This window comes from Micrasema longulum, unplaced genomic scaffold, assembly GCF_059751315.1.
Source record: "Micrasema longulum isolate JH-2025_06_02 unplaced genomic scaffold, ASM5975131v1 h1tg000359l, whole genome shotgun sequence".
In the NCBI taxonomy this organism is placed as follows: Eukaryota; Metazoa; Arthropoda; class Insecta; order Trichoptera; family Brachycentridae; genus Micrasema; species Micrasema longulum.
Window position 1 is genome coordinate 160379 of NW_028277561.1, and position 12838 is coordinate 173216.

At 34.1% G+C, this 12838-nt stretch overlaps 1 protein-coding gene across 1 annotated transcript; it reads right to left on the reverse strand.

Moving 5' to 3' along the window:
* Window positions 1–1114: 1114 nt before the first annotated feature.
* On the reverse strand, window positions 1115–10983 carry LOC148282226 (protein 4.1 homolog; the record flags this gene model as incomplete). The annotated part of the gene is made up of 6 exons (XM_088225423.1): window positions 1115–2283; window positions 3411–3485; window positions 6329–6439; window positions 6515–6601; window positions 7582–7686; window positions 10873–10983. Coding segments are annotated over 5 exons (486 nt in total), but the record flags the coding sequence as incomplete, so codon positions are not given.
* Window positions 10984–12838: the final 1855 nt, after the last annotated feature.

The following is a 12838-nucleotide window of genomic DNA, read 5'->3' on the forward strand; positions in this document are numbered from 1 at the left end:
TTACAAATTTTAAGCTTTTATTAGAAGTTTTTTATTATATAAATAAAAGACGAGTGATACTTTAACCCACAAATTTGGAATATCCAGTGACCGATTTCATCGCTTTCGCGACATCTTCGAGACTGGTATCTTTATTAAGGAGTTCAATGTATTTATACAAAACAGAGGTAAGGATAGATAATTCAAAGTTATATGAAAGTAAATTAAATAAAGTTATTTTTATCTTAAGGATCATTATAAATTAAAAATTTTCCTTCGGGTTAACTAATGAAACCAGTCACTGGCTATTCCAAATTTGTGGATTAAAGTATCACTCGTCTTTTATTTATATAATAAATTACAATGAACTTCCATCAAGAATTTTCACTTACAAACTTAAATGTTTTATTAGAAGATTCGAGTGTCAATTTTACAGACAATTATTGCGTAAGTACTGAATTATCTTTATGTAACAGATCGAACTATGGTGCATTCGGTTTACCAACCCGGTTCCCTGTGCACCAGCAGTGTGTGGGGAAAGGGGATGATCATATATTATATGTAGTTGAGATAGCACATTTGGATTCCACACTAAAACGTTTGCGAACCACTATTTAATATTAATAAAAAATTATGTTTTTTTCACTTCAAAATCATTATCCCGATACGCTGCGATTGGTATATCGATCAGCGCCTTACGCATCATCATGCCTAGTGATAATATTTTAAATAGATGCCGAGAGCAGCTGGCTCTTTTAAAGATGGCGAATGCGTAATTTTGTAATACGCACTTGTGAGTAAAATTGAACGTAAAAAGCTTTGAACACGGCTTTCTAATATTCAACTATACGTTTATATAAAATTTTCACAATTTCTTTCTATATACAACATTGTTATATATATTATGTATATATTATCAACTGTAGAACGCTAATAATTATAAATATAATTTTTAACCTTAATAAATACGAAAACATTACAACTATCAAATGAATAAAAATAAAAAATGCGAATGGACAGATTAAAGTATTGTTACAATTAAAAATGCGAAGACGAACATAAAAAAACGTTCCAGTAAGAATACAGGGCGAAAATTACTACGGACACCTTACTATGGAGCTATTAAATGCTCTTATTTTTACTGCGTTTATGAAAACATTATTTTGTAGTGCTGAGCTTTCCTCATTCACAAATATTTTGTTTGAAACATTTCAAATATGCTGTTTCGTCCCGCCCCAACACTTGTGTATGGAAGTGGAACATGAAACATGCAAAGGAAGGATGAGAGCCGAGTGAACGCGGTGGAAATGCGACCTCTTAGACGAATGTGTGGAAAATCAATGTATGAGTGGGTCACGAATGATGAAATCAGGCGAGTGTAAATCTGAGTCAAGTTTAATTTATAAGATTAAGAAAGGGTCTCCGAGATGGTTTGGTCATGTGAAACGAATGGTAAATCAAGTATATATGGCGAAAATGAACGATAACGTGAGACGAGGACGGCCGAGAAAGACGTGGCATGATCAGATAAACCAAAATCCCAAGTCTGGTCATGTCAAAAGCAGACAGAACCGAAGGGCATGTATGACAAGATGTACGAATGTGGAAGGAGCTAGAAATGTATGCCAGGATAGACGTGTGTGGGGGTCCATTCTCTCTGCCTACCAGGGAAATGGCGTAATAGTAGTATTAGTGGTTTCTTCTAAATATTGTACATAGGAAAGAGGCTCTCACGCACAAATCCTGAATGGGGAAATCAAGCCGAGATAAGTCTGACTTGTTGAATAGTGGTTGGCGCATTCGCCTACAATTATTGAGGTCCTGGGTTCGATTCCTGGCAGGGCATTTCATTGTTTCTCGATGGACACCCGAAGCGTAGCACCGATCACCTCACCTTCATGTAAAAGATGATCGAAATACGCTACATTTGGTTAAACGGTGCAGTGATGAGGATGATGATGTAAGCAAATGATGTGTTTGTATACACGGTGGGATTGTTCGGTAATTGTTCGCCTTATATTCCGACTTGAACGTTTAATTCAAATCATTCCCACAAGCTAGAGAGAGCTTGTTTTCACAAAAAATAAATTCACAATAAAATATTTTCAAAATTTCAACACGTTTGTTTTATACATGGATTTTACATATTAGAATTTGAAAACGCAAGCGAGTTTTGTACTAAAGCGAGTAACACCGGAGGATACAACGCTTCATTGTTTGTAACGTAGCGAGCGTACGTTGATCCATGTGGGTGAGTTTGTTCCCGCCTGGTTCGTGAATGGCGTCGTGGCGGAGATTTGTCACCTGTGAAAAAAACATCAAATTTGGTATTGTTATTTTAAGCATGAAAATGATAGCTTAGAGATATTCATTTCTGCATGTCAAAGAATGGACATTTAAATTTTATGCATGTTTACAATTGATAAATGAACAATTTATACACATTTACGATTAATAAATGCATATTTTATTAATGTTTACGATTTGTAAATGCACAATTTATACACATTTGCATATTTTATAAATGTTTACGATTTGTAAATGCACAATTTATACACATTTATAATGCAAATTTTATGAATGTTTACAATTTATAAATGTACAATTTATACATGATATTTTATAAATGTTTACGATTTGTAAATGCACAATTTATACACATTTATAATGCAAATTTTATGAATGTTTACAATTTATAAATGTACAATTTATACACATTTACAATTTTTAAATGCAAATTTTTTAAATGTTTACAATTTTTAATTGCAAATTTTATGAATGTTTACAATTTATAAATGTACAATTTATACACATATACAATTTTTAAATGCAAATTTTATGCAAGTTTATGGATTGAAAATGACAATTTATTTATGTGTATTTACAAATGGGTAACTACATTTTATGTATGCTAGAAATATTTATTTTACACATGTTTACGAATTAAAAATGTTCATTGTGTGCATGTTAATGAGTTACTAATTCAAATTTTACGCTTGTTCACGAGTAATTTTTTTTCTACCGAAACAGTCAAGTGAATAGTGTAATTAGATCAAATATTCATGAAACTGGTTTAACTCTTACCGGTCCAATGTCAAATCTCATTCGACATAAATTTTTTCCATGTATCATACTTTGGAAAATTATAGAAAATAATTTTTTCATAACAAAAAAAAAACACGATTTGTAGTAAAAACGAGATGGCCTTATTATCTATATTTTATAATTTTCCAAAGTGTGTTTTAGGAGAAAAAAAAAAATGTCGAATGAGATTCGACATTGGACCGGTAAGGGTTGATACAATTTAAATAGATTTATTTATTGGCAAATGAAAATTTAAAACTCCATAATCTTAAAATAAATCTACAATGATATAAATTCATCAGAAATGGCATTGAGATTGGAGGATGGAATTAAGAAAGAAATATGACCTGCTATTGCTGTTGGGTCTGTTGTTGAATTTCAATCTTCTCTACCGTCATGTCCGGGTTCATGGCGGTCGCTTCCTGCAATACAGACATTTATCAGCCATAACATAAAATTGTTATTTGAACGTCGCAGTGGAATCCCATATAGGTGATCTGTTCTATGGACCACGCATAATGAATTTTTTTACATATTTTTTTTTTGTTTTTTTACAATAAACATAATAATAAAGTATTAAAAAAATAAAGCATAATTACATATCAATTATATACATATTAATAGATTGTAGTAAATGGAGATAGTTTGAAACAGGTCGGAGAATTTGTATATCTGGGTAGTATGTTTACTAGAGATGGAAATATGGACAAGGATATTGAAAGGAGGGTTAGTGCCGGTAACAGAGTTAATGGTGCCTTAAAGTCTGTCGTAGCAAATAAGTGTCTATCGCAAGAGGCTAAATTAGCAGTTCATAATGGAGTTCTGGTACCAACCCTAATGTATGGAAGCGAAGCATGGAGTTGGAAAAAAAGGGACGAAAGTAGACTGAATGCTGTTGAAATGCGATCCCTCAGGCGAATGTGCGGAAAAACAATGTGTGATAGGTGCCCTAATGTCGAAATTAGAGCAGAATGCAAGGCTGAGTTAAGCATTATCGACAAAATTAAGAAAGGTCTTTTGCGATGGTTCGGTCATGTGGAGCGAATGAATGATGAAAGAACGGCTAAAAAGATTTATGATGCGAATGTGTCTGGTTGTAGAAGTCGACGAAGGCCGAGAAAGACATGGCATGATCAAGTACAACAAATTCTTGAAAGTGGTCATGTGAAAAGTCGGAATAATCGACGTGCGTGCATGAGAAGATGTATGAATGTGAAGGAAGCAAAGGAAGTGTGCCAGGACAGAGTGGTGTGGCGTTCTATCCTCTCTGCCTACCCCTCCGGGGAAATGGCGTGATGATTAGTTAGTTAGTTAGTTAGTAAACAAAAAAATCCCACAAAGGCATGGCCTGTTCGTGGGTATACAAGAAAATGTTAATGAATTTTCGCTCCTATAATAAATAATGGACAGTTATAATATTTTTGTATAACATAAGAAAGAAAAAATAAAATATTCTGTTAACGATAAAATGGTATTTTTTTTTATTTTATAGTATTTAAAAAAGGAAATAAAAAATATTTAAAAAAACACAAAAACATTCCTTATTATTAAAGGGCAACAAAATAAATCATAGAAAAAAAGAGTTCATATCTTTAGTTTGAATCCAGGATAGTGATCGATGAAATATTTATTTATTACTAGCTTTTAACTGCGGCCTCTCTCGCGCAGTATTAGGAAGAAGTTAGTTAATTAATTGTTTTTTTTGCTGAGCAATAAGAATTTTTCCCACGGAATGATATATTTTTCAGGACCGAAAGTGGATTGTATAGATTGCCGGTCCTCCAACTATCGGGAAGAAAAAAATACGACGATCAGTTAGTTGGTGGCGACGTCGCATCGTTATTCTGTTCACAAATCCGAAATTCTACCATAAAACCAAAACGAGAAGCTCAGCTAAATAATAACACAATAGTTTAAATGAAAATTCAATATAATAACATCACATATCACTCGTCACACGGGCTGTAGAACTGTTTTATTTAGGTGTTTTTTAAGTACGTACATGTTTTGTATATTTTTTAGATCATTAGAAAGTGAATTGTAAAAATTTGTTTTTCTGTTGGTCCTAGGTTGTTCGCAAGTTAAATTATTTGATGCTCTTGTATTTATTTTATGTATGTTGTAGTTGAAATTAAATTTAATATTTGTCTTAATTTTAATCCTTTTCATCTTAAATATCATTATTATTTTTTCTGTGTAGATCAATTCCTCTAGATTGAGCATTTTTGTTAATCTATATAAATCTGTGTAATCTGGGTAAATATGTTTAATTATGTATATAACAACAAACAACAACAAACCATCACGCCGTTTCTCCGTAGGGGTAGGCAGAGAGGATAGAACGCCATAACACTCTATCTTGGCATACAGACCTCGCTTCCTCTACATTCATACATCTTCTTATGCACGCACGCCGATTATTCCTACTTTTGACATGTCCATCTTCAAGTATTTGATGGACTTGATCGTGCCGTGTCTTTCTCGGTCTTCCTCGTTTTCTGCATCCATCAACATTTGCATCGTAGATCCTTTTAGTCGTTCTTTCGCTGTCCATTCGCTCTACATGTCCAAACCAACGCAGCACCCCTTTCTTAATTCTGTCAATAATGCATGTCTCAGCCTTACACACTTCACGGATCTCGACATTTGTGCACCTATCATACATCGTTTTACCACACATTCGCCTGAGGGATCGCATTTCGACAGCATTCAACCTACTTTCATCATTATTTTTCCAATTCCATACTTCGCTCCCATACATTAGAGTTGGAACTATTGTAGTTAAAATTAAATTTAATATTTGTCTTAATTTTAATCTTTTTCATCTATATCATTTTTATTTTTTCTGTGTAGATCAATTCCTCTAGATTGAGCATTTTTGTTAACCTATATAAATCTGTGTAATCTGGGTAAATTGTTTAATTATGTATATCATTGGTAAATGTGAATAATCCCCAATCATGACAGTTCTTACAATTTTTCCGCAGTAAATTTAGTATAGTCTTGTACAATAATTATATTTTAATGAAACCTATTTTTTTTTATACATTTTTCGTTTCCTCAGTTTTACACTTTTTTTTGTTGCTCTCTTGAAAAACGTAAAACAGGGGTTGACTGTATATCAAATGAGGGTATTAGAAGCAAACTTAGAGACCTCCATTGAAGCAGTTACTCAGATATTTGCAAAAAAACTTTGAAAGATTTTGTGAAAAACTTTGTGGGATTTCTAATTATGGTCAACATAGACAGGTGTGAATCTACCGACCTGAATAGCTTCTGCCAGAGCCCTGTCGTGATCGATGGGATCCCCGTCCGACTGAATGGTGATCTTCTGCTCTACGCGAGTCTCCACTACGCCGTCCCGCTCCGTCTTATACTGAAACATGATGCGCAGATTAGAACAGGGATCTCACCTCCCGCGGGGGTATGCCGAAGCAAGGCGGAAAGTTACCGTGATGGTCTCCACGGTGCGTGTCTTGGAGCTGATGGTCTGCGAGGACACAATCTCCCCGGGCGGGTGCTCTTCATCCTCGCCAATCTGAAATGAAGGATATTCTAAATTAATATATTTTGTTCTAACATACTACAACAGAGATGAAGAACATTTAAGAGAAGGTAATTTAGAAGTCTAGGCATCTACAGGGCTTATGATCTGTAATGGCTGGTTTAAGTGGCCACTTTACACACTGTGTAACATTCACCATTCTGCCTATATTTGAACATCTATATTCCTTCAATTCTTTCATCTGTTGATGTTTGTGAAGTTAAATGTAATGTGTAATGTTAATATATACAGCTCCCCAGGGAGTTGAATCCAGTCCTTGTCTACAAAAATTTGGACAAACTCAAAATATTATTTTGTTCTAAATTACCATCTTGCGTTTTAAGTTAATATATTTTGTTCTAAATTAATATCTTTCGTTCGAAATTGATATTTTTTATTCTAACATGATTTAATGCATAATTTTATTTAAAAAAAATTGTTCTCAGTTAAAAGAAAAAGATAAAAATTAGGTTGTTTTATTAATTTAATTTTGGCCTGATAGCTACTCTCGAGTAAAAATCCAGAAAAAGGAAATCAAGTGAAAATAAGACACGTTCGCCTACCATGTTTAAGGTCTTAGGTTCAATTTTTAGAATATTTTATTTTCTCTTTCTTATGTTACACAAAAATATTATAACTGTCCATTATTTATTATAGGAGCAAAAATTCATTAACATTTCTGTATACCCACTAACAGGCCATGCCTTTGTGTGATTTTTATTTACTATTTTTTACTAATAGTATGTATTTCATTGCTATGTAATTATTTTTTCTTTTTTGAATACTCTGTTTTACCTCCTATGTATATTGTAAAAAAAAACAAAATGTAAATAAAAAAAATAAAAAAATTCTGAGAGGATGGACATGATATATTGGTTTAACCTCTAAGCCTGCCATTATGGCCATAAAATTTAATTTTTTTACAAAAATGGCAACATTTAGAATAATAATAATAATCCAGTAAATTGACTTACGGTCCTGGCTTGCGAAGTGAGCAGAGAGCTGAAGGGAGGCTCTCCGGTGCCGTGGGCCGCCGCCTGGTACACGCGACTCTCCGTCACCACCATGCCATCGGGGCCCTGAACCAATTACCACATTGTAACAAAACTTGTATTGATAATAATTTTTCATAAATTCATGTGGAACATATTTTTTTGCTGATGAAAACCAATTAGGAGAGCTATTATATATCATTGTATGCAAAATATCCTTGTATATGTAATACAAATACTGTAATTGTCAGCGCGTTTGCCTACCATGCAAGAGGTCTCAGGTTCGATTCCCGGCATGGTTGATATGAAATAATATTTTTTTTTTTTTTTAAATAAATATTTGCGTTCTTATGATTTACCCAAATATTTAATTTTGAGGGCCATTTTCAACGAGTTGTAAATAACTCACTATTAGAAAATGGAATCAAGTTGGGGTAGAGTGGGATTCGAACCACAGACCTTTGGTCTCTGAGTCCGAGACACTAGCCACAGGACCACAACCCGATCAAAAAAGGGTGTTTTTGTATTTAAAAGGGTGTTTTCACCCTGGAATATTTCTTAGTTCCTGGACAGTAAAACAGTAGACCTGAAGAGTAAAACTGATCATCTTACCTTCGTGTAGCAAAAATGATCAAAATACGCTGCAAATGGTGTACCAATGCAGTGCCCTATGCACCATGAGCATAATGGAGACAATTCTGTATGTCTCAACTGTAATGATTCGCTTGAAAATGTCTTATGTTATCAAAGTCTAGAGAAAGGCGTTTCGGTTATTTAAAACAATTAGCAGTAACAGTCATCGTTTCACATATCAAGCTGTTTTGTGAAACGGTTTCTAAATAACAGTACAGTTTAGAACAGCGTGGACAAAACGTTTCTCAAAAAAAAAATTAACTGTTACTTGTAACAAAAAACTAGTCAGAATACATGAGCATGGGATGAAATCAGCTCCATACAGTTTAATCTATGAATTAAAAATATCCTGACTAGTTTTTCTTTGCTGTAACAGTTTAATTTTATTTGTGTTAAAAGAAAAAATAAATATTTGCGTTCTTATGATTTACCCAAATATTTCGTTTTGAGGGCCATTTGCAACGAGTTGTAAATAACTCACTATTAGAAAATGGTAATCAAGTTGGCGTAGAGTGGGATTTGAACCACGGACCTTAGAGCCGTGAGTCCGAGACACTAGCCACGGGACTACAACCCGATTCCAAATAAAATGAACCATCAATGATCAGCAGAAATTTAATACCCAAACTATTATTAGAATTCCAAAAGCGTAAAAGAAAAATATACATCATTTATAAATATATTCACTTTCACATACTTATTTAAAAAATTATGTCAATTTCATGAAAATATTTTTCTACGAAATAACAAACATTCTAAAAATGGTGTCATCAAGTTGCAAAATGCGAATTTATAAATTTAGTCAAATAATTTGATGTGCGGTTCAGAATACAACCATTGTTCCATCAGGGAGTAAAAATAAACATTAATTTTAATTAAATTCATTTAGAAGTGAGTGATTTTTTTTTAAGAGCATTGCAATTTGACGACACAATTCTAGATTGTTACTACACATCTCCAATGCAACACGATGCAGTACTGAAATACAGACTAGATAATAATTACGAAAACATAATTTTGACTAACATGCATCAAATTCAACTGGTGGAACAAATCTATGAATATTCACTGAAAACAAAATGCAATTTAGAACAAAATTAGTCACATTATTAGATTCTCAATTCTAGAAGCAAATATTCTCACATCTCGCAACATCTTCGAGACTTGCACTGGGTGAAAAGCCCAGAGAGAATAAAATACAAGCTTTGCTGGACAGTATTCAAATCCCTTCATGAAATGGCTCCGAGATACCTATCGGACCTCTGTATTGGAGAAAATACATGTCAAAGAAAATCTACTCTTAGGTCAGCATTTGATTCAGGAAGAGGAAAACTTGTCGAAAACCGGCGCTCCCCGAACACTAGATTCGGAGATCGTGCTTATGCCGTTGCCGGCCCCTCTGCCTGGAACCGATTGCCTTCAAACTTACGAATCGTCGACAGTCCCAGTCAGATCAGATGCCAACTAAAATCTCGCTTCTTTAGTTTATCATACCCTCAATTTTAAATCAGAAAATATAATATGTCACTTTAGCTTAGTTAGAATTTACGCACGTTTAAGTATACAATTGTGAAGCGCCCATGAAGTGATTTTTCACAAAAATGGCACTATATAAATCAGTCAAATGTTTCTATTATTATTATTATTAGGGAATAGGACAAAACCGTTACATCGGTCTCTTTATTACTCGGAGAATTTAGATTCCGGGTCAGTACGGAAGCGACGCAATTAGTGTTGTGTTTAAATTGCCATGTGAAGGACGCAACACAGACAAACATATAGTGACTGAAAGCCGGTTGAGTCGATTTTAATCCGATACAAATGGCACGTTTACTTTGTTTTTAAAATGTTAAAATGACCAATTTAGCTTTGAGATGGTTTCGTTCTGACTTATCGATAATCTCAATGACTTGTTTATGTCATTTTGTGAATAAATAAAAACATGTGTTAGGTGATCGATCTCACCTAATAAAAATTGTATTATTATTTTATTTATCAAAATGCTTGAGTTTGTTTTTTTTTTCAATCTAATAATGACTCGTTAAATAAATTTCTTGTTTAAACTTATAATAATTTATTTTTACTACGCTTTTTTTCATAGATTCATAGCTGAATGTGCGCGCCGTGGCGCAGTTGGTTAGACGGCTAACTGTGAAACTGGCGTCGCGGGTTCGATTCCCGCCAGTTGCAAGAAAAAAAATCCAAGAAAGATTTTTTTCTCAATTGGTCTGGGTGTTGTGGTGTATTTTTCATTACCTCCTTCCACATCTCCTCTATTCCACCTGCTGACAAGCCTCAAAATAGAGGCTTAGCGGGTTATTCCTTTAAAAAATAAAAAAAAACCTTGGGTATAATTTTTAACTTCAAATTTGGTGCTTACTTCAAAAAATACTAAATAATCGACGAAAGAATACAAAGGTGTCGCAATTTACATTTTTCTTTTGCAATTTCCCAATTTTTTAGTTGAGTTAAGGTTTCCCATAGGGATGAAGTTCCTCATTGAACATAATAAATATCATGATACATATCAGCGATACACATCCTTCAAACCCTGCATCTAAATGAAGGATTAGAATAGTTAATATTTCTAGATCATTCTGGATCCACCTGGAAAAAATATGAACCTGCGAATTTTCTTACCCGGAACTGCTGGGCGTAATTCTCGTAATTGGCGCCGCTGTCGTCGTCAAAGTCGATGGGTGTTCCCGAGTCTCCGCTGCTGGCCGAGCCTGCCGAGCCGCGGCGAGCAAACTGCAGGCGGGTTAACAAAACGGGCGAAACAAGGTAAGCCAAACAAATAGAGAACAAAGCATGAAAGTGTCACCGCCGCTGTCGTGCCGCGTGCTAGCCGAGTCGAGAGGAAGATTGTTTCTTGTTAGCGAATGCCGATTTATAGAAAGAAAAATATTGCTATCTATGCTACCTTTTTACCAATGAAAAACACACCATATTTGTCACCAAACTGTAGTTTATGTAATCCGTTTGTACATCTGTCTCGAATTCGATTCCAGATATATTTTATGACTCTGGACTGGCACTTAAAGCGTAAGACTGATAATCTTACTAAATGTTATTGAATATTTGTATATAACCACTTGCCGACTTTTCTATGTCTACCGGTTTCGAGACGTACCTCCTTTTCATCAGGACACTGATTAAACGTAGTTATGCAGAAAGCAGCCAGCCATCAAAAAGTGAAACTGAGATAATAGCGCTTTTGTGAAAAGCGTGAATAATCAGATCTACACAACAGTCGGAATGTTTTTTACTTCGAAAAATGGTAAATAATGCATTCGTTGTTTTTTTTTCATAATGCAAAAACAATTCAAAGAAACAACTTTTTTTATGCACTAAAAAATTACATCTGCAACCCTTGTGATGGATAAAAAAAAACATTTACGCTCCTTACTTTTTTTCTAAATAAATTAAAGATTTTATTAGCTATAAACACGCCCGTGGCGAAGATCTACATTTCACTGAAAACCGCGTATAAATCGGTCCAGGTCCAAATTCATTTCTGTGATGTAATGTTGCATTGACCGGCGCCGTGGCGCAGTTGGTTAGACGGCTATCTGTGAAACTGGCGTCGCGGGTTCGATTCCCGCCGGTTGCAAGAAAAAAATCCAAGAAAGATTTTTTTCTCAATTGGTCTGGGTGTTGTGGTGTATTTTTCATTACCTTCTTCCATATCCCCTCTATCCCACCTGCTGACAAGCCTCAAAATAGAGGCTTAGCGGGTTATTCCTTTAAAAAAAAAAAAAAAACATTTTGGTGTACCGATGCAGTGCCCTATGCACCAGTGGGTGCAGAAAGGGAGTAATGCATGAATGAATGTTACCTACTATCTTTCGCAAAAGAATTGTTACCATACTGATATCCGCGACAGAATTACACAACAAACTAATTTTCATAATTGAGAAGCTAGTTTCGGCAATAAATGAATTTAAAAAACTAATTTCAGTGAACAAATATTACTATTTTCATTAAATTTAGTAGATGGATTTTCATCCATCCAAAACAAATCTAGCCCATTTTTTAAGTTGAGAGTAAACATACGACCCATTGGTTGAGGAAATGCTTCTGAACATCGTTCAACAAACTAATTTACGCGATAGTATGTAATTTATAAGACTATGTTAAACAAGATTTGAACAAGTTAATCTATATGCCCCAACACTTTTAATTTTTTTCCTGTTTTTCTAATAACGGCATTTAACAAGAGTAAGATAGTAGAAAAAGAGCGATTGATTATAACTGGCAGTGCCCAGCCAACAGTGACAGACAATTTCATGCGTAGAACGTAAACAAAATGCAAATTAATATAAGTAAATTTACACTCTGCAAGTTGGAACATATGAAACTATTTTTACTTTAATTAATCCACGCTAGAACATTCAACTCTTGCAAATTAGCAAATTTAAAAATTAATCACAAGTCAAAATTATGATTAAAATTAATTTCACTCGTCCGTGCACTTTATAGCTGCCAGACGATAAGTAATCTAGCTTCCATAGGTAAATGTTATCAACTATCAAATATACACATTTAATAAATGAGGTCTAGAATTCCAACCGTTCATGCGCTCAGTAGCTGCAAGACTTGTTGA